General features: G+C 38.2%; 8 protein-coding genes and 1 non-coding gene across 12 annotated transcripts; 1 reads left to right on the forward strand and 8 right to left on the reverse strand.

The window, feature by feature from the left end:
* Positions 1-330: 330 nt before the first annotated feature.
* LOC103836699 (LRR receptor-like serine/threonine-protein kinase ERL1) lies at positions 331-3,900 on the reverse strand. The gene has a single exon (XM_009112992.2). It carries the CDS (start codon positions 1,722-1,724, stop codon positions 531-533), a length of 1,194 nt encoding a protein of 397 aa, XP_009111240.1. The 5' UTR covers positions 1,725-3,900; the 3' UTR covers positions 331-530.
* A 215-nt stretch (positions 3,901-4,115) lies between these two features.
* Positions 4,116-7,643, reverse strand: LOC103836700 (putative E3 ubiquitin-protein ligase RF298). 3 transcript variants are annotated; one of them, XM_018654982.2, is made up of 4 exons: positions 6,998-7,643; positions 5,179-6,807; positions 5,107-5,111; positions 4,661-4,818 (listed from the first exon to the last, which is right to left on the reverse strand). In XM_018654982.2, exons 2-4 carry the CDS (start codon positions 6,793-6,795, stop codon positions 4,758-4,760), a joined length of 1,683 nt encoding a protein of 560 aa, XP_018510498.1. In that variant the 5' UTR covers positions 6,796-6,807; positions 6,998-7,643; the 3' UTR covers positions 4,661-4,757. The 3 variants fall into 3 exon arrangements, with proteins under 3 accessions (XP_009111242.1, XP_009111241.1, XP_018510498.1); XM_009112994.2 differs by lacking the exon at positions 5,107-5,111 and having other exon boundaries at positions 4,116-4,818; positions 5,179-6,801; positions 6,998-7,414; XM_009112993.2 differs by lacking the exon at positions 5,107-5,111 and having other exon boundaries at positions 4,116-4,818; positions 6,998-7,407.
* Positions 7,644-7,906: 263 nt separating this feature from the next.
* LOC103836701 (transcription termination factor MTERF4, chloroplastic) lies at positions 7,907-10,192 on the reverse strand. The gene is made up of 2 exons (XM_009112996.3): positions 9,837-10,192; positions 7,907-9,690 (listed from the first exon to the last, which is right to left on the reverse strand). Exon 2 carries the CDS (start codon positions 9,667-9,669, stop codon positions 8,074-8,076), a length of 1,596 nt encoding a protein of 531 aa, XP_009111244.1. The 5' UTR covers positions 9,670-9,690; positions 9,837-10,192; the 3' UTR covers positions 7,907-8,073.
* Positions 10,193-10,476: 284 nt separating this feature from the next.
* LOC103836703 (auxin-binding protein 1) lies at positions 10,477-12,404 on the forward strand. Of its 2 annotated transcripts, none has more exons than XM_009112998.3 (5): positions 10,477-10,889; positions 11,298-11,404; positions 11,492-11,692; positions 11,986-12,050; positions 12,146-12,404. In XM_009112998.3, the coding sequence occupies exons 1-5, from the start codon at positions 10,772-10,774 to the stop codon at positions 12,249-12,251; spliced, it is 597 nt and encodes a 198-aa protein (XP_009111246.1). In that variant the 5' UTR covers positions 10,477-10,771; the 3' UTR covers positions 12,252-12,404. The 2 variants fall into 2 exon arrangements, with proteins under 2 accessions (XP_009111246.1, XP_033134332.1); XM_033278441.1 differs by lacking the exon at positions 10,477-10,889 and adding an exon at positions 10,959-11,216 and having other exon boundaries at positions 12,146-12,400.
* On the reverse strand, positions 12,296-14,248 carry LOC103836702. The gene has a single exon (XM_009112997.3). The coding sequence runs from the start codon at positions 14,187-14,189 to the stop codon at positions 12,573-12,575; it is 1,617 nt and encodes a 538-aa protein (XP_009111245.1). The 5' UTR covers positions 14,190-14,248; the 3' UTR covers positions 12,296-12,572.
* A 158-nt stretch (positions 14,249-14,406) lies between these two features.
* On the reverse strand, positions 14,407-14,477 carry TRNAG-GCC. The gene has a single exon. It is a non-coding gene; the product is annotated as a tRNA-Gly (tRNA).
* A 687-nt stretch (positions 14,478-15,164) lies between these two features.
* On the reverse strand, positions 15,165-16,603 carry LOC103836705 (ubiquitin domain-containing protein 7SL RNA1-like). Its single transcript, XM_009112999.3, has one exon. It carries the CDS (start codon positions 16,553-16,555, stop codon positions 15,221-15,223), a length of 1,335 nt encoding a protein of 444 aa, XP_009111247.1. The 5' UTR covers positions 16,556-16,603; the 3' UTR covers positions 15,165-15,220.
* Positions 16,604-16,872: 269 nt separating this feature from the next.
* On the reverse strand, positions 16,873-18,126 carry LOC103836706 (ubiquitin domain-containing protein 7SL RNA2-like). Its single transcript, XM_009113000.3, has one exon. It carries the CDS (start codon positions 17,531-17,533, stop codon positions 16,928-16,930), a length of 606 nt encoding a protein of 201 aa, XP_009111248.1. The 5' UTR covers positions 17,534-18,126; the 3' UTR covers positions 16,873-16,927.
* Positions 18,127-18,412: 286 nt separating this feature from the next.
* Positions 18,413-23,121, reverse strand: LOC103836707 (RNA demethylase ALKBH10B). The gene is made up of 7 exons (XM_009113001.3): positions 22,480-23,121; positions 20,049-20,191; positions 19,856-19,973; positions 19,658-19,777; positions 19,465-19,580; positions 19,232-19,386; positions 18,413-19,131 (listed from the first exon to the last, which is right to left on the reverse strand). Exons 1-7 carry the CDS (start codon positions 23,093-23,095, stop codon positions 18,642-18,644), a joined length of 1,758 nt encoding a protein of 585 aa, XP_009111249.1. The 5' UTR covers positions 23,096-23,121; the 3' UTR covers positions 18,413-18,641.
* Positions 23,122-25,150: the final 2,029 nt, after the last annotated feature.

The raw sequence follows: 25,150 nt of genomic DNA on the forward strand, positions 1-25,150 counted from the left end.
TGTTTAATGTAGTTTTCCATTTTTTAATGCTGTATGTTTACATATTTTTTACAATTTTTAAAAATAATTAATATTAAAATGTAAAACTATATTTTATGCCACGTGTCATCTTTCGGGATAATTTTTTTTCCGCTGATGTGGACGCCCTATGGAGCCTCAAAAGCTCCCTTTTATTAGTAGAGATTTTGTTAGATGAAAACGATTGTGAATGTTCTAAAAATATTTTTAGAACTTAGTGCTTTTAATATGTTCTTTAAAAAAGATTAAAAGTACTCTTAGAACTTTTAAAACTTTTATATAAATAAAGTGAAAAGATTATAAACGAGTTAGTTAATACATAGGTCTTGCTCGTTTTATTCGAAGCCGTACGAATAAATTAAACATACATTGCATTATGGTTCTCATTCACAAAGTCACCAACGAATAAACGAATAGTTTTTCTTTATACCCTCGAAACTCGAAAGTTGTAACAAAATAACCGGAGAAAAATCTATTTGACCCGAAAACCCATAACTATTTCAATGACATTATTACCCTCTCCACTCGTTGCATTGCGTTGTGGGTCTGGTTTTCTGCGGACCGGCCTTAACCGGACACGGAGTCTGTACCGGCGGCACCATACAGTTGTACTGAAGACACAAAGAGCTGCTCACCGGAATATCCGCCGCCGGACTAATCTGTATCCCCGTCAAGAAATTATGCTGAAGGTATAGCGTTTGTATACCCGATGCCAATAACCGATCCACGAAGGTAACCGGGACTTGACCGGTGAACCGGTTATTGTTCAGATAGAGATTCTGCACGCTGGAGAGAAGCGGAGAAATCTCGCCGGAGAATCGGTTAAAGCTCAAATCGACGGTTGCAATCGTCACCTCATTCGCCGGTTGAACCACTCCGTAGAAGAAATTACGCTGTAGCTGGAGATTCGTGATCGGGAAAGCAAAGATCTGACCGGGAATCGCGCCAGTAAACCGGTTTAAGCTGAGATCGAGGTAGCTGAGCTGGTTTAATCTGAGTAAAACCTGGTTTACCGGACCGGTTAACTGGTTCCAACCGAGTGATAAGTATTGTAGCGAAGGCGGTAGAGACGTTTGAGAAATTGCACCGGTGAGGTTGTTGCGTTTGAGATCGATTCTGGTTAGTGTCTGAGAGAAGAACCGAGGAAGCGAGCCGTTTAAATGATTGTGACATAAAATCAAATTGGATAGCTCCGGTAAGGATCCGATCGACGGAGGAACCGACCCGGTTAACTGATTATAACTCAGATCAAGCGTTCTAAGTCCGCGAAGCTCGCCGAGACTCGCCGGAATCTCGCCGGAGATGAAGTTTCTGGTGATTGCTAAAAACCGGAGATTTTTGGAGTGGGAGATCGTGTCGGGTAACGAACCCATGATCCGACCCGGGACGATCATGAGCTCCGTTAAAGCGTAGAGCTTTCCGATGGCCGGGTCGATCCGGCCCGATAAACCGGGCGACCCGGCTCTTGGATCGCCGAGGTTAAGGGCGGTGACGTTGTCTCCGTCGCAGTAAACGCCGGCGAAGCTGCAAGGGTCGCCGGTGAAGTCCCAGGAGTCGAAGAAATTGGAACCCGGCAAGTCGTCGAGAGACTTTCGTAGCGCTTGGAGAGCTAAGAAGTCAACTGGGTTGATCATTGCCTCCGTGAAAGGCTCCCATCGTAGTAGAAGAAGCAGAACCGGAACCAAACTCAAAGAAGCAAATCTCATGTTCTTCAAGTTACTAGCCGTTACAAGTAAAAAAAAAAAAACTCTTGATAAATGGATCGTACGTGTATGTCGGAAAGAGAGGATGGTGTGTTTGTGGGAGTTTAAATGGCGGATTTAAAGAAGAAGAGGAAAAAAAGATTTCTTCGGACAGAAGTGTGTGAGAGAGAGGGACAAAAGAAATGGTAATGAAGATGGCTTGAGAAGGAAGCGAGATCAAGAGCGGAGTATTCTTTCTTTGTTCTTCTTCTTCTTCCTCCTCTGCTTTTTGTTTTGGAAAGCAAAAGATGTTTGGTGACTTTGTGAAGAAAAGAGTAATAAATTCTAGAATGAAAAAGTGTTTTACATTTATGATTCGACTGTGTCAGTGAAATACTATTACAATAATGTAGTTTTTCTGTAACAGGGAAAACGGCCGTCCGAACCTGAGGGTCGGAGTGACAGATCGGCAGGGAAGAAGAGCTTGTGGGGGTGGGGTCGTAAGTCATGTGCCACGTATATGCGATGTCTGTGACAGGTCAGCTATTTGTGTTTTGGTAACAATTTTTATCACAATTTTTTTAATAATTATAACAAATTTGCAATAAACTAGTTTACCAAAATTCATGATAATTTGGATTTTACATGCATAGTATTCTTGTAAATTATATACACTAATTTAATATTAATCAGAAATCGAACCCACGTATCCATGTATCATTTTCTTGGTTTTAATGAATTTCAAATGACAAAAAAGGATAGAGTCGCTTTTGCTTCTTTGGAAAAATCAATTTACTTCTACCATTTTGGTACCCATAAAATTTTGGAGTTTAGTATGTTTTCTTATTTAGCTGAATTTAAAACTTGATTTAGTAGCATATAAAACAAAATTGCTTTTCCTATCCTTGAATTATTACATTTTAGGTTTGAATAAGTGTCATATAGTGTATTGCATCGAATTAGACTCTTAGTCGTGTGAGGAAGCCAATAGAGAAACTTCCAAGTGCTCAAAGCCAAAGCGAAAACGTTGTCTCCAAAATCAAGGTCCCACCAATAGAGAAAATGTACACACCTGTTTGGAATGTGTGTTTGTGTCCTCTCAGTCGTCATGATCACTTTGCCCCGATGCACGCCAAAGCTTATAACATAAAACAAAAACTAAGAAAGCTTCGATATTAAGTTGTTTATGATGATGATGGTTGATAGAAGAGTTAACGGGATATGAATGTTAGTGATGCTCTGTGAGTCGTCATTCTCACTCCATCTATCATTCCACTGTTTCTTCTTCATGGTCCCATACTTGACACTCACAAAGGAAAAGAAAACTACGGCTTCTAATGATTATGATCACACCAATATAGTTAGAACGATTCATTCTTGAAATGGAGTAGACTAACAACTTTTCAACTTAGAACAATCTTTTAGCTGCATGTGTGCACACATTAACGAGGACACATCAAAACCTATATGATGGGACCATGTAATTCAATCGATACCTAAAAATATAAGCGCTATTATATACTCCTTAACCATTATGAATTGTCGACAATCATCTCCTAGAAACTAAGTAAATTTGCTAATCATATGCCTACAAGACTAATGAGCTATGCATTATATTTCAACCACTTGTATTTTGATAGAGGGAAATTACTAGTTTAAAGGTTGATTTATCCACACGTTGTGATGATAACAAAAGGGTCGCATAGTATTCATAAGCTCTTATGAAAAGCGTTTTGCTTTACGGCTAAGCACACAAGAGGTCTATCAAACCTAAAGTGATATGTATAAAAGCCATAGGCATATGAGAAATCATTATCAAAAATCATATGTGAAAATATCATTGGTTATTATGAATTATGTCATAGTGACGAAGACTCAAGAGTGGTGAACTTAAAAAACTGAAATCAAACCAAATTTCATAAATATCCGAATGGATTTTAATTATATCTATGAAACCGAAAAATAAAAACCGAACTCAGAACCAAATCATGAATGATGAATTTTTTTTATATATAGTTTATATACCTCAAATAATTATATTTAGTTTTAAAATAACAAAATATCATTAAAACACTATCTTATAAACGGAATTATCCAAAAAATCGAATTACGCAAAATATTTTCTTCTTTGGTATTTTTTACAAAAATCAAATTATCTAAAATTTTCTTCTAAAAACAACTATCCATAAATTTATATGAACAAAAACCGAAGCAGAATCAAATTGGATCCAAACCTAAAATCGAATTATCTAATATTAGCCAATTTCTAATTTTGTCATCCGAACCACAAACCAAAAAAACCGAATCGAACTTATATTTTAGAACCTAAAAAATCTAAAACTAAATTGCAACTAAGTGCAACTATCATAGACATAGGCGTGTAGTAAAACCAAGAGCAAACTTAAAAAAAAGAAGTAAATGTAAAGAAAGTCGGCAGAGCCTCTTCCATTTATTACTGATGGATATAAGAAAATGAGGAAATGTAAAGTCACCCTTTACAAGATGTGTATAATTTAGACGTAACTGATGTAATAAAAGCAGTTCAAAGAGAAAACAACCAAAGCAAAACCTTCATTGCCATCATGGTTCGAAACACGTAAGCGGATAAAAAGCTTTACCCGCGAGCAAAACGAGCCTGGATCCTCCTCTGGATCTTGGCCCGACAAGACGGACAATCATCCATGGCTTCCTTCTCATGAAGCTGATTGCATTTAGAGCAAAGAACCTGATGAGCACAAGGCAAGAATATCACACTCATCTCTTCAGACAAACACATCACACACTCCCTCTCCCTTTTGATCTTCCCCTCTGTCCTATGATTGTTCTCCCAAATCAGACTTGCCTTTGTAGTGGTGGTACGAGTCATTTCATTGCTTCCATCAATACCTTTCTTCAACGCAGCTATCTTCAAACAATCTGACTTGAGTTTCAGCTTTGAGATCTCGCTCTCCAGTCTCTTGATGTTCTCGGTGTAGTATCTCACGTCGTTTTCTGCTTTTGTTTTGATTCTCTCTTCTTCTGCTTTTCCAAGTTCCTCCAGTTTCACTCTCTCTTCCTTTAGTGCAGTCGCTTGAGCAGCAAGTTTCTCCTTTGCTGCCTTTTCTTGTTTCCAAGTAGCCTGCAAACTTAGTTTCATTAATTATCTTTCATCACATCTTCTTCACTCAGGACCGGATCTGAGATTTTGGAGGTTTAAAACATTTCCAAAAAGTTTAAATAAATAAAAAAAATCGCTTAATTTAGAGCCTATAAAATATGTAAAAAACCTTTAAAAATTTTGTGGGCCAAAGCCAATGTTTCATTGGTCTTTGCCCAGATCCGGCCCTGGACTGCACTTAACACTACAATCTTTCACATACCGACCACTTCTAATCAACACATCTTGATGCAAAGAACCAAAAGATACCTTCTCTGTTGAAGGATATGATCAGTAATCAAACAAGAAGACCTTATACTTGCAAAAGGCTTTTTGTCTAACCTCAATTTGGTTTTGGCGATTTTTCGCCTTGGCAACTTCTTGCTGCAGCTCTGCCACCTTGTCTCTTTGACTCTTAACCTCTTCCTGCAACAAAACCTTCTGCCCTTCCCATGACTGACTGCTCTTCAACGTCCTTTGCACTCTCTCCTTAGCTTCTTTATAGTTCACAGCAGCCTCAACAGCTCTTAAGTTAGCAGCTTCCCTCTCTTTCCTCAACAGAGACTGTTCCATCTCGAGCCTGCGAACCGCATTGTTCGCTTTCTCGAGCTGTCTAGTCATGTTACTCAATGCAAACTCCATTTCAGACCGCCTCTTCGTATTACTCTCTTCTAATAACTGCCTCTCTTTTCTAACCTCCTCCGCCTCTTCTTTCTCTTTCCTCAGCGCCTTGAGCTCAGGCTGGTCCTTGAGAAGTCTGCTGGTCGCCTGCTTTACTTTCTGATTGGCCCAGTCAGTCCACACCTGAAGCTCAGTCTCCAGATCTTTCATCCTGGGAGCTAGCTTTAAAACCAACTCATCTCTTTTATTCCGGGGAACGTAGATCCCTAGAGATGCATCATAAGGGATCCCAGTGTAGTAATCCAGCGCTGGCTCAGAACCAGAAGGTAACAGTGCAGGTGGAGCATTAACAGCAGGTATGGCAGTAACATATCCACTCCCATCTAATGCTGGAGGATCTTTCACAGTCTCTGATGCTATCTTTGATGGTGATTTGCCTCTCTTCTCCACTAGGAAGCCGCCGACCGACGCATACTTTGCAGTCTTGTAGCCACTCCCTTTGCTGTAAGTTCTGATCTTATCCACACATGATTTTTGCCGCATCATGGCCACTTCTTTCTTGGTCCGGCCTTTTCGGCCGGACACTACGGAAGAAGCAGCAACAGAAGAAGAAGAAGCTAAGGTTTTTCTTTTAGCGACTTCACCAGAAGAAGAACCATTACAGTTCTTGAAGTTCCCAAATTTGACGACAGGTTCACTGTACTTTGTAGGATTGCACTCCACAATGCCATCTCCTTCCATCTCAAACGCTTGGAAAACATTCAAGTCACACATCAACAGCCTCCACATGGCTTCGACCGTCGAAACAGACGGCCTAACTTCTTTAACAAGGCTTATCTTCTCTACCAACGTATACGCGACGAGCTGCTGCAGATCTTCAAACAAATAGTCTCTCAAACCAGAGACTTTCTTCCCACTCTTCAAGAAACTCAACGTATCATTCACAATGTTGGAAACAAGATCATTCCCTCCGCAGTAGAGTCTGCTCCCTGAGATAGCTTTGAGGACAACGTCCTCTCTGTACCCGCAAGCCACGATCTGATCCATTGCGTTACGGAAGAGAGCCATTAGATTCGATGTTAAGAGCTCTTCGAGATAACAGGCAAACGGATCATCCCATCCTAGGGACTCAGACTCTTCAGACAAAGGAGTTTGAAATTTTAATGAATGTACTAACTCATATGGAGGGAACTCAGTTAAGGAAGAGTCAGTGAGAGGTTGAGGAGAGTCAGCTAACTTTCTCTTGTTCTTTCTTCCTTTCACTTGAGGCTGTGGTGGTGGTGACACTCCCACTTTGTTGGAACCATTGAGAGAAGCAACAACCACACACTCGTTCATTGCTTTCTGAGACTATGACAAAAAGAAAAAAAAGAAACGATTGCGTTCACAAAACGGCGTTTTGATAGATTCAATAAACGATAAAGAACGAAGCTTTTGAGATGTATAATCAAACTCAATTCACATATTACAAACATAAAGGTAATAAAGGAATTAAATCGAATCGAGATTGAATTAATCAAATCAATTAGCAAAAACTGACCGGAATTGGATTGAAAAGCAGGGGAAAGATGATCGGGGGAGAATTGATGAGAGAGAGGGATCGATGAAGAAGAGTGTTTCAGACAGAGATTGTACTGTGAGGAGAAGACAGGAAGTGCGTGGCGAGAACAAGGAGGAAGAGCCGAACAGAATTGATCGTGAGCTTCTTTTTTGTCTTTGCGACAAGAAGAGGGTTGGTGCTGGAAACTCACTATTACTGATTTGCCCCTGAGAGGGTGTTTTAGTCACTAGGAAAAATATTTATTACCAGAATGTTGTAAAGAGTAGGCTTCCCGGTTTGGTTCGAACGGTTAATTCGGTTGTCAGTTAATTTAGTTAACACATACTTGTGTTGAACTGAACCAAATGAATATTTTTATGGTTTGGTTCAGCATTCTGTTAGCTCGGTTAATAAAATTCTATTGTAATTGCTAAAGCTTTTGATTTCAGTTTGACATTGGTTAAAATTTCGAGATTGCTTCGTTAATTTTGGTTAATTTAGTTAGTTCGGTTTAAAATTTTGTTTGTCCATTTTGAAAATTTAGTTAATATGATTTAATTACTATTTTTTAAAATGGAAAACCTACCAATTCCGAAACTAAATTGACAACCAAATTGTTTTTAATCTGCTGAACTGAACCAAACCGAATTCATAACCAAATTTTGATCCAAAACAATAAAAATAAAAGTTGGTTCGGTTTGGACCATAATGTCATTTCTAATCAAGACGAACAGAACGAATGGATACAGCGATGAGGAGATATTCTGATCAACAAAGAATATGTTATGTTCGAATTCAAAGCAAAATCATTATGAATCAAAAGACATTATTACATTCTTGTTCTGTTATCAACTAGGAAGAATCTGTTCTGTTCGAATTCAAAGCAAATCATTCTCCACTCATCATCCATTAAGACACAAACTTTTACTTCCAATTCATTGTCTGAATACTACATTGTTCTCTGTTATCAACATGAACAAAAAGAGTCGTTACAACGATAAGAGATTCTAAACCAACAAAGAATCTGTTCCGTTTGAACTGATCACCCATCAAGACACAAACCTTTTACTTCCATTTCATTGTCTGAATCTCCCATTCGACCTTTTTGTTTCAAACTCCTCGTCCTCATCATCATCTTCCTCCTCCTCATACTCAGATTCTTCCTCCTCCTCCTCTCTTTCAGGCTGCATCAACGTACTCATATCAAAAGAAGCTGGACCAGACTCAACTTCCTCAATATCTATAGTATCATAACTCATCCTCTGCTCAAACTTCTCCTCTGAACAGTTCAGCATCCAAGCCAACGAACACTTAATCCCCTTCTTGACTATCCTCTTGTGCCTCGGCTTCACCGTCGACTCAAGCCCATAAGTAAAGAAGGCAGGGAAGTCCACAAGATCCTGAAGAGGCCTCCTCATCTCCTTCCTAAAGTACTCAAAGCTAAGCTTCATTATCCCAATGTTCAAGGCCAGAACCTGAGGACACCCAATCACCATCTCCCTCGTTTGTTCCACCGAGAAGCCACACTCTTTAAGAAAACCAACGTGCTTAACCATCGGCGCCTCGCTTAAACTAACAAACTGAGGCATCCTCTCGATTAACCCGCCGAGATCCTCAGGGTTTAGATCAATAACCGAAGAAAGCAGCTTCCTCTGCGCCTCCAGCTTGGGTTTAAGATCCATCCCCATGATCTCGGGGTACTGCGCGATCACAGAAGGAAGGTAAACTTCTCTGACGTTGAACTCTCGCAACGTCTGCACGTTGCGTTTCACCTCGTCCTCCAACTCGAAGCCGAGAATGTGAGGACGCTTCTCTATCAACCTCGACATCGCCAGCTTAGGTATCCCAACACCTTCGAGATACTCAACGAGAGGCTTGATCACTCTCGCTACACGCATCCCCAAAACCTCGGGGTAACGAGTCAAAATCCCACCGATCTCCCTCCTTGCCACACCTATACCAATTAAATAAGCAACCGACGTGCTCATAGTACCTTCGAGCTTAAACCCCAACACCTCAGGATACCTCTCAAGCACTCTAGGCACATCTACAGGTTTGATATCGAGCCCTTGGAGGTACTTAACAACCGGAGCGAGATCGATCACGACGCTAGCGTGGAGAACCTGAGGGTAACGTCTGAGGAACTCTGTGAATGTGGACTTCCTCACGCCTAGCTTACCTAAATAGTCTAGCACGGGAACCATGTTCTTCTTCACGCTGCAGCCGAGGACAAGAGGGTAGTTGTTGATGTCTTCGATAGTAAGTCCCAGCTTGTGGAGGAAGTCTACACGCTCCTTCATGACTTCGGATGTCACGGGGAGCTCGAGGCCATCGAGCTCGTCGGGGACGATGCCGACGCCGCGCAGGAAGTGGTAGACTCTTGCGCGGTTTGCAGCTTTCTCCTTGTTCATTTCTAGTAAGCTAGGACGAGCGTAGAGGGACTGAGAAGAGGGAGAGTCTCTCTTTGCTTTGTCTTTGTCGCGTCGTGAAGAGGAGGAACGAAGTCTTTCTCTTTTGGGTGGGTTTGAAGAAAGTCTCCGACTTGCGATAGCGCAACGGACGTTAAGGCCTAGCCCCCCGTGTCCGTAGGAGAGTGAGTGAAAAGATGGTGGCATGAAGTGGACTAGTAGGAGCCCAGGTTTGGTCAAGCCGCTACAGAGCCTAAGCTTCATCCTTTTCAGCGACTTGTGTACCTGCAGGGACAAAAGTGACGATTATCGAAGAGAAAATCGTATCAATTCAAAGGATTAATTTCTCAGAAAAATTTCGAAGAATACTGAAATTCGAAACTGAAGATACTATGAGATTGAAAGGGAGAAGATTGAGAATGAAATCTCACCGGAGATGAAGGAAGAGGAGGGTTTTAGAGGAACGGGTAAGGTTTTTTTTTTTTTTTCACAGGAGAACATGAATCCTCATCACAACAACAACTCGAGTCTCTTTCTCTCTCTTCTAATGTTTTATTTATCCGATTTATTGATGTTCTACCCCATATATTCTTATAGTTTCCGTAATCGCCCCATTTTATCTGGAAAGTTTCACATTAACCCATATGTCTACTTTGATAGTCCTGATGATAAGTAATTGGTTGTGCATTTAGTCAAGTAGTTAAACGTCAAAATTTTGTGATTTTTTTTTACCAGATTTTGATTTATTAAGTTATATTTTTTGCATTATCAGATTGATTATGAATTATGTTTTATCGATTTAACTAACAAAAATATTGACATAGTATTTAATTATATAAGTTCGATTGCAGATTATTCAATTTTTATTATATTCTGCTTAAAATTAAATTGTATTTTAGTTTGGTACTAAATAATTTTGGTTGGATATAATTCGAGTTTAGATAAAATATTATAAATATATTAAACTCATTTTACAACATATTTTTTAATAAATATAATTCAAATATTTATATTATTTGTACCAATAATGTTTAATATTTTAAAATATTTTATATAATATAGTAAGGATAAATTTTTTCCTTTTAGAAATAAATTCTAAAATAAAATTGTATGTTCCAGATAGAAATTATAACATGTATTATCATATTAGTTTAAACTTCAAAATTATAAGTAATGATTAAGATAAATAATAATAATTTAAGATTATTTTATAAGTATTGGTTTCAACTTCTTTTAAAGTATTGGGGTTTATGTAGAAATATACAAAGTTACGGGCCTATTTCGAAGCATCTTTATCTTTAATAAGTTCGGAGAGTTCTAAAGAGAGAAAAAAAAACTGTTAGACGAAGCATCGAGAGATATAGCAATGATCCTACTTTCGGTTAGTTCCTCTTCATCATCTCCCATCGCCGCCGTCTTCTCCGTCGCGCTTCTTCTGTTCTACTTCTCTGAAGCTACTCTAGGAGCTCCTTGTCCGATCAATGGTGAATCTCCCTCTTTTCTCCTTATAACTCTAACATAAGATTGCTTCGGTTCACAACGTAGGAAGGAGACTATGCTCTTAAGCCGCAGATTCCCTCTTGTTTAGCTTTGCGTTAGTTCCACTTAGAATGATAGAATCGAATCTCCCACTTAGAATCTCCGATTAGAGATCAAAATGTGCTGAACTCACGATTGACTCATTTCTCGAAATGTTTGATAACCTTGTGCCCCGGGTTCGAACCAGCTTTCATACGGATTGACTTCTGATATGTGAGAGATTATGTACTACTTCAACTGGAACTTCCATGATAATCATTATAATAATAATAGTAAAAGTTTAATCTCAATCTCTTGTATATGTAACTGTAGTTAATTAGAGAGAATCTGATGTTATTGAATGGTGAATATAGGGTTGCCAATAGTGAGGAATATAAGTGAACTTCCTCAGGATAACTATGGAAGATCAGGCCTTTCCCACATGACTGTTGCTGGCTCAGTGTTGCACGGAATGAAAGAGGTTATGTTTCTTTTTTTCCGTTGTTTATTTCATAGTTGGATTCATGATCATGATGATAGTAACACCGGTTTGTTTTGGCTTTTACAGGTTGAGATATGGCTTCAGACGTTTGCTCCAGGCTCAGGGACGCCGATTCACAGGCACTCTTGTGAAGAGGTTTTCGTTGTCCTTAAAGGCAATGGTACTCTGTATCTCGCTGAAACACATGGAAGTTTCCCTGGGAAACCTATTGAGTTTCCAGTCTTTGCCAACAGTACTATTCATATTCCCATCAATGATGCTCATCAGGTATAAGTCTTCATCCTCCCAAATCTTTCCAGATGATTGCATAGACTCTTAAGTTAATGTCGCTTTAAAGTCCATGTTTGTTCGAGTTTTGTGTGTTAATTGTAATTTTGATAAAACGCTAGAAAACGTAGTGTAAGATTGCATGTTGTATACAGACAACACCGGCCTTTTTGACAATCAATGTATATTCATACAAGTAAATCAGAGAAAGATGGCTTATCTTCTGCTAAAAAAAACTCTTTGGGTTTGTGAGATGAAACTAGCTCACAATCATATATGTATGGTTCTTACAGGTCAAGAACACTGGTCATGAGGACCTGCAGGTGTTGGTTATTATATCTCGGCCGCCCATTAAAGTGTATGCAACATCTGTTTCTACCAATTTGCATATTATATATCATATGTGTCTATGCCCTTTCACTAATCATTTCAAAACTGCTTCTTCCTTAACAGCTTCACCTACGATGACTGGTTTATGCCACACACTGCTGCGAGGTTAAAGTTCCCTTACTACTGGGATGAGCAATGCCTCCAAGAATCGCAAAAAGACGAGCTTTAATAAAGTAAATGAATGTTCACTCTTTGAAACTCTCAGTCTTATTGTTTTTGAAAAATATGTAACTGAGCAACATCTTACCTACACCATTAGTCTGTACTTCGTAGTCTTTTCATAAACAAGTTAATGCGATCTATAGTTTTATTTGTCAACACACATTCTGACATTTGATCTTTATACTAATGACATAACACAGAGCTTAAAATGTCCAACAACAGGAACAAAGTTACATTTCTGTCAGCATATATTTGCAGAAAACTGTGAAGCTATAAAGGAATGAGAATACTACTGCAACATAGTTATGTTCGAGTGTTTGTACGGTGGTCATTGGGTAACACTTCCTGGAAAAATCTCAATTGTATCTCCCTGAGCAACACGGTTCCAACGGAATGACTGCTTCTCGTATAAAATATGTGTTTTGTGTATAAAGAAGTACCCTCCTTGAGGGAGAAGTAACTGAGACCACTGCTGCATCTTAGCCAGCTCTGTCCTCAGTACTTCAACGTTCTCGCTGGGGTTCACCTCCACAGGAAACTTCATCGCAGGTGTATCATTAACGGGAAATGACAACACCATCACTGTCAGAAGATTCTTGGCCCTTTTGTTTCTGCTGCTCTCAGGCGAATCTGGAATGTTAATCATGTGTCTGATCGACCTCGTAGGTGTCTGGGTCTGAACCACTTGACTCACAGGCAAATATTGATCGCTGATCCTATGTTCTTGGGTTGTACTCGCAGGCCAGTGACTTTGAGTGTTACTGAAAAGTTCTGTTGGCAAAGGAAGATCCTCTCCGAATGTGTTTGACGTAGAAGATGGCCCACTTTGAAACACATCTTGATTCTTGTCCTGTCTCGCCATCGCAGACCCTGCCAGAGATTGCTCCGGTTGATCAAGCATCTGAAAGAAGATGCTCCTCTCCACCGCAGACCAATCTTGATACTCTCCGAGAGAAGCTTGAACCGACGTTGACTGAGCTAGAGATTGCTCTGTTGGCTGAAGCATTTGGTTGTTGTCCTCATCGAACAAGAAGTCTCCAAATATGTTTGACGTAGAAGATGATGACTCTCTTTGAAGCCAATCTTCTTGACGGACGTTGTTGTTTATCCACGACGGTTCTTGAACACTAACGTTTCCTTCCGTTGCCGCAGGCCATTCTTGAGTGCCAAAGACCTCATCAATTGACCATGATGGTACTAGAGATCTCTCGAGTTGATGAAGCACTTGATCCTGATCGTCGTTGCTCTTGTCCATCACGTTCGAATCTTGATTCTTTTCAGGCGAATCTTCAATGTTAGTGACATCTTTATCCGAAGTTGACGCCGGAGCTGGAGATTGCTGCATTTGCTCAAGCATTAGACTGATGTTGTAACGTGAAAGGGGGAAGAATGCTTCATCTTCAAATATGTTTGACGTAGAAGAAGATGACTCTCTTGGAAGCCAATCTTGATAGTTATCGTATCTCCACGACGGTTCTTGAACACTATCGTTTTCTTCCGTTGCCATAAGCCATTCTTCAAGGGAAGAGAGCTCATCAACTGAACATGATGGTGGTGGTACTAGAGGTTTCTCGGTTTGATGGAGAACCAGACTCGAATCTTGATTCTTTTCAGGCGAGTCTTCAATGATAATGACATCTTTAACCGACGTTGAAGCCGGAGCTGGAGGTTGCTCTTTTTGCTGAAGCGCTCGACGGAGGTCGTGACGTAGACGTGAACGGCAGAAGTATAACTCGAGACGTGATTTGTTGAAGATCTTGCATTGCGTGAGAGTGAGAGAGTCTCGATCTGCCAATAGAATCTTGCCTTTGAAGAAAATGGTTTGGTTGGAAACAGAGATGCGTTTGGTCTTTTCGATCTTTTGTTTCATCTCTAGAACTGTGTTTGAGGGATCTAGTTCAATGGAGAATAGCATGACTTTCCTGTGGTAGAAGAACAACTTCATAACTGTTTCAATGGTGGAGACTGGTGAAGAAGAGAGTAAAGAGCGGGAGAGCGAATGCGAGGAAAGTGATTTAACTTGTGACGCAAGTTTTTAAATTTACCTTCTTTCGTTAGGATAAAATGCGGAGTTTTGTTTTTTAAAGAGATCCGACACCATAAACCCGAAGTATTGACCCGTCTCTGTTCTTCCTCATTTTGTTTTTGATTGAAAAAAATAATGCACCAGCCGGAAATCGAACCCGGGTCTGTACCGTGGCAGGGTACTATTCTACCACTAGACCACTGGTGCTTTGTGCTACTCTAATTCGAGTCTACATATCCGTACTTACCTTGATTGATCTTTCCTATTAAGTGTAGTAAGTCGTTATTCTATGATTAGGGATATTTTTCTTCTATGACTTAGTGATCATATAAATGAAGGAACGGTGACTTGGAGACCTTTGATATAGGCTTGATTGAAAATGATCGTGGTGATATAATATGTGTGTAGTAGTTTGGTGAACAACTCATGAGCATTATTGATGAGAATATATGAAAGTTTTTTAAAGTTTTTGTTTGTAACTTCATACACACGGTATTAGTGTGCAGTGTGATATTTGGTTTTAATTTGAAGAATGCAATAAACTTCAAGAGAAAACTGAAAACTATAAATGTTCAGGAGATTTCAGAAAGTAGAGCTTAACTTAAAGGATCATTGATCTTTACTGAATTTGACAGTAATAGAGATTTCTCAGCTTGATGAAGCACTTGATATTTGCTGTGATTAGGGTTATTATGGTCAGATGTTACTTGTGGAGGACGTTACGACACTGTTTGACATCAAGATCGTTTCGAAGAGATGTCATCTAGACCAAACAGAGAACTTTAAGTGTTCAACAACAACATCAAGTCTCTCTTCTTTCAGCTCATATAGGTAATTACATGTCTTTTTTTAGCATATTTGCACAAAAATGTGAAACAAAAAAAAAAGAGAAGAGTAAACTTTGAACAAAGCAAAAGCTATAAGGGGAAAGAGGAGACTTGCACAGAGAGTTAACGACGATATCTTTGATTCACTCGTCCGTCTTTGGTAACATATCCTGGGAAAACCTCAATCGTGTCACCGTGAGCTACACCGTTCCACAAGAATGTCTGATCATCGTCCAACACGTTCTGTTTGTGTATAAAGAAGTACCCTTCTTGAGGTAGCTTTAACTCATTCCTCTCTCGAAGCTTCTCCAGCTCTTTCCTTATCTCCTCAACGTTCTCATTAGCCATCACACTCACCGGAACCTTACTCACAGGCTCGTTATCAGGTGAATGTGGCAACACCATTACTCTCAGTCTCTGCGGTGGCTTTCTGAACTTCCTCACTTTCTTCACAGGCGAATCTGTAACGTTAATGACCTCTTTCATCGGCGGAGGCTTCTCTGTTTGAACCACTTGACTGCTGCTTAAAACCCTACCAGGCTGCTCCGTATGAGACGCTTGTTGCGTGTTGATCAAGGTATCTTCTGTTGTGCCCTCGGACATGAAACTTTTAATGTTAGCGAAATCTTCAGTTGACAAAGGAGGATCCTCACCGAAAAATGTGTCTCCAAACGGTAATGTAGACTGTTCCGTGTGAAGCACGTTACTGAAACCTTCTGTTGGCAAAGGAGGATCCTTACCAAACAATAAGTCTCCAAATGTGTTTGAGGGTATTGTAGACTGTTCCGTGTGAAACACGTTACTGAAACCTTCTGTTGGCAAAGGAAGATCCTCTCCAAATGTGTTTGAGGGTATTGTAGACTGTTCCGTGTGAAGCAAGTTACTGAAACCTTCTGTTGGCAACGGAGGATCCTCACCAAACAATAAGTCTCCAAATGTGTTTGAGGGTATTGTAGTCTGTACCGTGTGAAACACGTTACTGAAACCTTCGGTTGGCAAAGGAAGATCCTCTCCAAATGTGTTTGACGTAGAAGACGGCTCACTTTGCACCAAATCTTGTCTCGCCATCATCGCAGACCGTCCCAGAGATTGCTCCGGTTGATCAAGCATCTCACGGAAGATGTTCCTCGCCATCGCAGACCAATCTTGAAACTGTCCGAGCGAATCTTGAACGGGAGCTAGAGATTGCTCTGTTGGCTGTGGCTGAAGCACTTGGTTGTCGTCTTCTTCATAAGGGAAGTCGAGAAGGAGAAGGAGGCGAGAGTTTGCGACGATGTTACATGTATTGAGATCAAGATCGTCGTTAAGAAGAGGCTCGCCGTTGTGGGTAAGGGTTTGCATGGAAACAGGGATGCCTTGAGAGTTCTCGATCTTGTTTTTGATGTCTAACACTTTATCGTTGAGGTTCAGCTCGATGTCGAACGTTGAGCCATACGTAGTGTCTACGGAGACCAGCATAGCTGCTATCAATGGTGTTTTAAGATCAATAGATACTGATGAAGAAGAAAGAGATACAAAGAGAGCATAGAGAGAAAGCGAGAGAAAGAGGAACTAACGTTTTAAGATCAACAGATGATGATTTTTTTTTTTTTGACAACATCAAACAAAAATTAACTAGAACAGATGATGATTTATAACTAACGTTTTCTTTAAGCAACTATGTTGTACAAAACAGTTTATTTTTTAATTAATTTTCAAAAAAAAAGTTAGAAAATTGCTCATACATGATCTTTTTTTTTTGGTGTATTATGAAACATGAAATGGTTGAAAAAAAGATAAATCTGATGTTAACATTGTTTACACCAAAAAAAAAAGATTACATCGGAACCATTAAGAGCCACCGGAAACACTTCCATCGGATAGCTCAATTACATCACCAAGTTCAACACGGTGCCACCGGAATGACCGGTCATCATCCATTACATTCTTCTTGTATACAAAGAAATAGCCTTCTTGAAGTTGAGGCTGGTTTAACTCAAACCTCTGTTGAACCTTGGCCAGCTCTTTCCTCAGCACTCCAACGTTATCATCTACGTTCACCTCCACTGGAATCTTCTTGGTCCCCCATTTCAGCACCACCATTGTGACCACCCTCGCTTTCTTTTTCTTGTTGTTGCTGGAATCTTGATGACAGTTGTCGATGATCTCTTGTTCTGTTGAGTTTGGCGGCTCGGGTTTGAGCTCTTGCTTGATGCGGTTTTGGTCGTTGTTAACAGGAGAAGAGATGGAGAGATGGAGGCGAGAGTTGTTGAAGAGATTACATTGCTCGATATTGTGATCGTCTTGAAGAACTCTGCCTTGGAAGACAAGGGTTTGTGTGGGGACAGGGATACGTTGATACTTCTCGATCTTCCCTTTGATCTCTAGAACCGTGTCGAAGTAACCCACTTCAATGGAGAATGATGAAGCTCTCTGAGTCTCGAAGATCAGATCCATTTGTGTATCAGTGGTGTTTCAAGATCAGTGGAGAATGAGGAAGGGTGGAAAAGAAAGAGAGAACTAATCACCTATTTATATATATATATATATACACTTCTTGAGTTTTTGTGATATAGTTTCCTTGTAATGCTTTGACATGGGATATATTTATTCTATTCCTTCTCGTCTCTGGTCAAGAAAAGAATTATATTGTTTCCATTCTTGAAATATGTAATCGAAAATACAAAATATGTGTTCTGGTTCTTGGTCAATGGTACATGAACTTTTTCCATCTTTGGAACAGTCAATTCAAGTGAGTGTTTATGGTTTTGGAAATGTATTTTTTGCAAATCTTGAAATATGCATATAGTCTCACTTACTATAAGGTAACACGAATCACATAGCGATGATTTAATGTCTCTTTGTTTAATACTCCCTCCCTTGTTTAATTGTATACGATATTTTAGAGATTTTTTTATTTCAACTTGGATGATGTTTTCGACTTTTAGTGTAAATTTTATTGACTTTTGATGTATTTTTCTGTTGGTTAAATTGTGATTATATAAACAGTTAGTAAGTACTCTTTCCGTTAAAAAAAAATCATGTTTTAGAAAAAAATTGTATAAATAGATTGTTTTTACATTTGCAATGCATTATTTAACGATAAATTATAAATTTCAAAAAAAAAAAATTGTGTTTATTGATTCTATTGGTCAAACAATCAAAATTTAACGTGCGCAAATATTAAAATGTGGATCTTTTCGAAAGGAAGAGTATTTTAGAAACTTTACAAAATCAAATGTTTTCTTATTTAATTTGTGTGTATAAAAAAACAGAGAGAATAACGATAACACCAATCACATTGTGATTTTCTTATATGCTTTTGTTTATTGGCAATGGAAGGCAAGATCTTGAGAATATAGACTGATAAATAAAATAGTACACAAAAACAAAAACAGAAAAGAACACATGCCTCTTGAGATTTAAGAAAACTTTAGTTCTATCTATAAACCCTGAGTTAAAACCTAAACTGAATTCGAAAGAAAGAAAAAGACAGGAACAAAAGAGAAAGAAACAGAACATGGCTTGAGACATGTGACCGGATCGAAGTGGCTTGGCTTTAGGCTCAGGCTCCACCTACACTGATCACAGGCTCAGAGGTGGATTCTCCAGCAGGAGAAGAAGCAGCAGGAGGAGGAGGAGGAAGCAATCGCTTCTTCTGAGCGCGTGGAGGCAAATGCTTCACATGTTTTCTTGAGCTGGTTGAGGCCCATGGTAAGAAAACGCCGGTACCATTACCGGTTCCCATCACACCGGGACTTGATAGTACCATTGGTTGAACCGGTGGTGGTGCCATTATGACCATTGGTGGACGAAGGACTCCAAGTTTTGGCATCATTTCGAGTGAATGATCATAGTATGGAGTTGGTGTCATTGGGTAGTGACATGGTTGTTGTTGTTGCCACATTGTCATTACACCATCATTGTGAGGACTGTTGTGGTTGTTTATCTCAGGACGTACACGAAAGAATGTGATGCTTACTCTTTTGGTTTGTGATGGGCACATTACATGCCTTGCCATGTCTGCACTGTTTCCTCTCATCACCAAGAGAGATCTACAAAGATCAGGTTTCAGCAATGTTAGTAGAGATAAAAAAAACAACACTATTTTTAATTGAAGAAAGTTTTTATTTTATTTTATTTTATTTTTCTTACCCTTGTTTGAGAGGAAGAGTCAAAGGTCCTCTGAAGTTGCCTTCATTGTCACTAGAGAGAATACGTCCAAAGGCCATTGTTGATTCAGAGAGGACAAGAGTGGAGATTGGTTGTTCAAGATGAGGTGGTTTCAGGAAAGGCTGTGAGTGTTCACCCTGCAGACAAGAACATAATCCTAAACGTTAAATCAAAAGTGAAAAGAAGATTGTGTGATCCATGGAGATGTCATTTACCTCTTCAAAGAAGTTGATGACGCAGCCGTTTGGTCTCTTGTACTCAGGGATGAGTCTCCATGTGATAAAATGATCAATGACACTCTCAAGAAGTGGTGGAATTGGCTCTATGTTAACTGCAAACCAACAAAAGTCTCTCCTGGTCAAGCCAACCATTTAGACTGAGTCCTTGCAGATCAGAGGGGTTCCTTACCAGAGTTGTTGCTGTCATTGGTGTTTTCATCCCTCGCATGGCCAAAGATTGGGACACCAAGCTGAACCAGCTCTCTCTTGTTCCCCTTTATCTGTTTGTTGAACAGGATAAAGGTCTCACCTGTATTCATTTATCATGAATAAGCAAGCACCAGGAAACTCTTTAAAAATTCATGTGATAAGAGTAAGAAAAAGTCACCTGAAAGCTTTCCATTTTGGCCAGCTTCTCGGAGATCAGCAACAAGGTCTATGAGTTTGGTTAACTCCTCTTCTTTTAGTAACTCTTCATACATCTTTAGTCCTTTCACAACATTCACCTGTCCAAAAAGTTTCATTCAAAAGTCAGTTTACATTTCACATGTTACATCAAAAGATCTCATCAAACTACTCACAGTGTGGCCTTTCACTTGCTCCTTGGCTTGGAAACCTTTGATAGGTTTGATCTCAGAAGAACGTGCATCACAATCTTCATGGTTCTGGCATATAATCTGTGGAGTATCCGCAGCAGCAGCTTGGTGAACATCCTGATGAGAACCTATGTAAAAAAACAGAAAATTAAAGTTTTTGGTTAACTAATATGATACACTGACACTTGTCTAAGTTGTCTTTAGTGAGAAAACGATCAACTAGTGAGTAAAGACAGTTTGTTCATCTCTCATGGACCATTCTAAGAACTTATAGTTTCTCCTTGTCTTGTAAAGTGTATCAGAAAAAAGTCAGAGATTCAATGAAGAAGACAAAGTTACAAAGTCAATGTGATCTTTTTGGCTTTAGTGAAAACACCATCGAACTAGAGTAAAAACAATTTTCTTATTTTATTCCAATGCATGAACAATATCATCATGGACCATTCAAGGAACTTAAAGTCAACCTATGAGATTTCAATGCGGATCTGACACTGGGATCCCAATGTAGAAAGACAAGACTACAAAGTCTATGCCTTGGTGCACGTGTCTCATTCTATACGTTACCTATACTTCAACTTTAACAGCGAGTGAATAAATACACACACACATCACGATGAAAAATCCCAAGACTAGCTTACAAAAAAAAAAAAAAAAAATCCCAAGACTGGTAGACAGGTCAAAAGATCTCTTAAAAATAAAATAACCTTTTTACACTGCATGGCCGTGAACAAAAAGCAAAAAAAAAAACTGACTTTTCATTAAATAAGCATTTGTTTATTTAAAAAACGAATATTAAAAAGGTACTTTTACTTTAAAAATGTCACTAAATATATAAATTGAATATAATCTGAGTGTTCATAAAAGTTATAGAATAGTTATAAAATTGTATAAAATATAAAATAGCTTATGTTGTAAAACAAAGTACTTGGGATCCTTTTTATGAAATATAAAAAATATATTAAAAAAAAGTGCTCGTGAGGCGTGAAGGATTCGAACATTCAGGAGAAAAAAGAAAAATAAAAGAAGGGCGGCACGAAAAATCGTGGGGACCATGATTGATGACGACCTAGTTGTAACTAGATCCAACGGCTGCCAAGAGCTCACCATTCAGAAAGAGAAATAAAATACAAAACGCAATTAAAATCATCACACGCGAATCAATGTGAGATTGATACCTTTGATGCGTTTTACAGTTACATCAACACTAAAGCAGCAGAAGACAACAACAAAAATGGTTGCTACCACTAGTACACAACACAAGCCACTTACATTGAGAAACGGGAATCCTAATCTTAAAAAAGCGAAACGTTTCAAAACGACTGCGTTTCTGTTCTTTGCCTTCTGAAAGTCAGAGACTTTTCAAGATTATGCTTTTCGAACCTGTTTACAACAGATTCGTCCTTTTGTACGATTCTCAATCTCATCAAAGTTATGTCTTAAATTTTTTCTTTTTTTCATAACACTGGGTACAATTTTAAAAGGTTTTCTTATGTATTTTATTAGCATTAAAATTATAAATCTTAAGAAATAATTAATTAATTTGATTAATAATTTACTAAAAACAATTAGGTATACTATACTGTTTTTACAGCAGAATATATTGTATTTATAATCGAATTTAATCTGGTTTTAGTGTGTGCATAGGCTATAAATTATTATTTTGAAATATAAGAATTAAAAGACCCACTTAATATACCAACAAAAGAGTTCTTAATAAATTATAATTTCTCTTGCAAATGCGTTAAACGTTAATATTTTTAAATTAAACTATAGCGTATTCTTTACTTTTTAGAGAAACCCCATAGTCATATTTTCTATTTTTAAAAAGAAGCAAGTATATTTTCATGGTATTAGCTTAACGCTTTAATAGGTGTTTAGTGTTGACGGAGAAATTTTGTTTTTGTTTCTTTACGGAGAATCTGGTTATTTTAGTAAAAAAATGTTAATGAAAATCGGATCCATGCCATAAATGTTGCAATAACATCTCGTTAAAAATTCACAAATTATGAATCTAATAGTCAAAATTTTAGAACACATATCGGATCCAGGTGAGGGAAACACGTACTTGCATCTTGAAACTTGAATGAGTCTTAAAAAAACATTTTTATTTCTTATAAAATCAAATATTCGATTTGTTTCCTTAATAAATATATTTTTATTCACAAAATACTTTTTTAAACCTATTCCCACATTTTAATGGAGTTTTTTTCTGTCGTCACCAACCACAGAACTAGTTTGCTGTGTACAGAGAATCAAATGACCAAACTTCAAAGAATATGCTTTTATGCAAAAAAGGAAACACACGAAAAATAATTAAAGACAGAACAGAACTAAAAAAAAATAAGACTCAGATTCAGACTAAGCTTATGAAAAAAAAACTCTAGTCTATATAGGGAAAGTTTTTACTGTTACTTACCTGAATCAGTGATATCACTACTCGGAGAATCGTCTTCAACGTCTCCGTTAAGTTCACTTTCCGTCAGCTTCTCGCCGTTAAAACAAACGCTCTTCATCTCCGCCGTCTCTGTTCGGCTCTGTTTCAGATCCTCCGCCGTCTCCGTTTTCATCTCCTCCACCAGATCCTCCGTCTTCTTCGCCTCCAGTTTCTGCAGCTCGATCGCCACCTCGGCGATGGAGTGATACTTCTGCATCTGGAGAACGGGGATCCAGTTCAGGCGCCGGCGATGGATCGCGGCGAAGACGGCGTCGTACTCCGATCCGGGAACAGCCTCCCTGAGATGCGAGCACACCGCGTCGATAATCGCGTTGGCGGCGGCGAACTCGCCGCGAAACCACGAGATCAGCGCGTCCTTCCCCTGTCCGTCGGAGACAACGGCCACCGGCGGAACCGTCTTCGCCGTCGCCGTCGCGAAAGGAGAGGCTGATCGATCTGTTTGGCGTGATGGCGTCACCGCAATCGTCATCGGCATGCGAGGAATCTCGGTTGTTTTCACGGCGGCGGGAGCAGGAGAAACAAAACGGGTGAGAAATGCGGGTCGGGTTGCGTCGGGCCGGGTCGGGTCGATGCACATGCAGTTTATAATGAAGAAAGGTTTTCGCTGGTGGGATCGTTCCAATATATATTGGAGCAGCCGGGGAAAGAGATCTGTACAGGTGGGTGAGATGACGTGGCGCTTTCTTAAGGCTGACGTGGCTAAGTTTATGGCGCAGAGTTTTTTATAAATTGGGACGAAAAGGGATTAATATTTGGTGGTTATTTTCTTCCATCTATTAAATTGGTATTAAGAGATTGCGATTTACTAGAGATAGAGATTAATTTAAGACTGTTGACAGTTAGCAGATTTACTTGGGCAATACTCAAAGGGATGTAAGTGGTTGTACATTTAAAAGAATAAAAGTTTGGTCAAAACTCCAATTATTCAATTTTGGTAAAATATACTCCCTCCGTTTTTTAATATAAGTCGTTTTACAGCTATGCACGTAGATTAAGAAAACCATTAATTTCTTATATTTTCTAAACAAAAACATCATTAATTATTTACCTAACCATAATTCAACCAATAGAAAAATATAAGATATATTACCATTGGTCATACAACATTAATTGTTAATAAATTTTACATAGAAAACCGAAAACGACATATAATTTGGCACAAAAATTTTTCTCTAAAACGACTTATAATAAAAAACGGAGGGAGTATATACAAACAAAAGAAATACTAATACATTTAAAATCTTCAAAAAATAATTATACTAAAAACTGTTAATATTTGTTTTTGAAAATTTGAACTTAAAACATGATGTAAAACACTTATTCACTGGTAACATAAATAGATAAAATAGTATTCAATAAATAATTTTATAGTTAATTTATACTCTTTCCGTTCTTTTATAATTGACGCTTTAGGAGTTTTTACACAAATTTAAGAAACTAAGATAATACCTTATTTTAACCTTTATACATACACCCTCTGTTTCCGAAAGTAAAATGTTTTAGATTTTTTACTTGTTCCACAAAGATAGATTTTCTATATGTTTAAGATATTTTTTATATTTTTAAGAAACATTAAATGAAAATATTTGAATTGATTAAATTTCATTGGTGAAAAATTATTGGAAAGTGTATAATAAAGTAAAAGAAAAGTTAAATTATAAACATTTATTAAATTCTTAATAAGCATTAACACTTTAGAAAATCTTACTTTCGGGAACCGAGAGAGTATTACTTTACTCCACAATAGTAATACGACAGTTCATACTAAAAAAGGTAAAAGAAGTTAGTTTTTCTTATTTGCTGTCTAAAATTCTGGAAAGGACAAGTATATAAAAACAAAATAAAATTCCTACAGTGTCAATTATAAAAGAAAGGAGGAAGTATATTTTAATCTTTTATATCATATTATTGTGTTATTTTGTAAATTTATTATTTTCTTAATACGTTGTTGTTACTCTATTTTATAATCTTGTCGGTTCGAACTAAAACTTCAAAAATCTCAAATTTGTAAAACCTAAAATTTAGTACACATTACTTATCGATGATTTAAGTTTGTTCTTAAACAGAGTCGATCCTCATAAGAAAGTGGTCATGCACTAACTTATGGCCTATACAAAATGATAGAAAAACTAATCTTTTGTTAGCACATCAAATTCATTTTGATATATGATAAATGCTCTTTTAAAGCTGTGCCTCAAAAAAATTTCAGGGGCAACATTATTACTAAAAGTTTGATTTAATTAAGCGCTGGCCAAACAAGTATATTATATTAATCTGTTTTAAAAGAGTCACGTTTCTTAAGTTCTTTCAAAAGTTGTGACATGGCTTACTTTTGGGTTGACGTTAACGCACAATAGTTCATTGGGATAGAAAGAGGCAAGAATAACGAAAGGACGGCCAAGAGCTAAAGAGTTATCTTGTCCATGTTACACAAATGACCTTATGTAACCTGAATTAGTCGCATTTTCATAGGCAAATTTCTCTTTTCACTTTCAACGAGTTTTTAATATGCTGAAAGATGGTACGCATATCTTAATGTAATTAACTAGAATTTGATCTGTGCGTACGGATATTGACTTATGTTTTATAACTATATATTTATTTTTCATAATTAATGCTATATATTTTAGAT

This window comes from Brassica rapa, chromosome A09 (assembly GCF_000309985.2).
Source record: "Brassica rapa cultivar Chiifu-401-42 chromosome A09, CAAS_Brap_v3.01, whole genome shotgun sequence".
Classification (NCBI taxonomy): domain Eukaryota; kingdom Viridiplantae; phylum Streptophyta; class Magnoliopsida; order Brassicales; family Brassicaceae; genus Brassica; species Brassica rapa.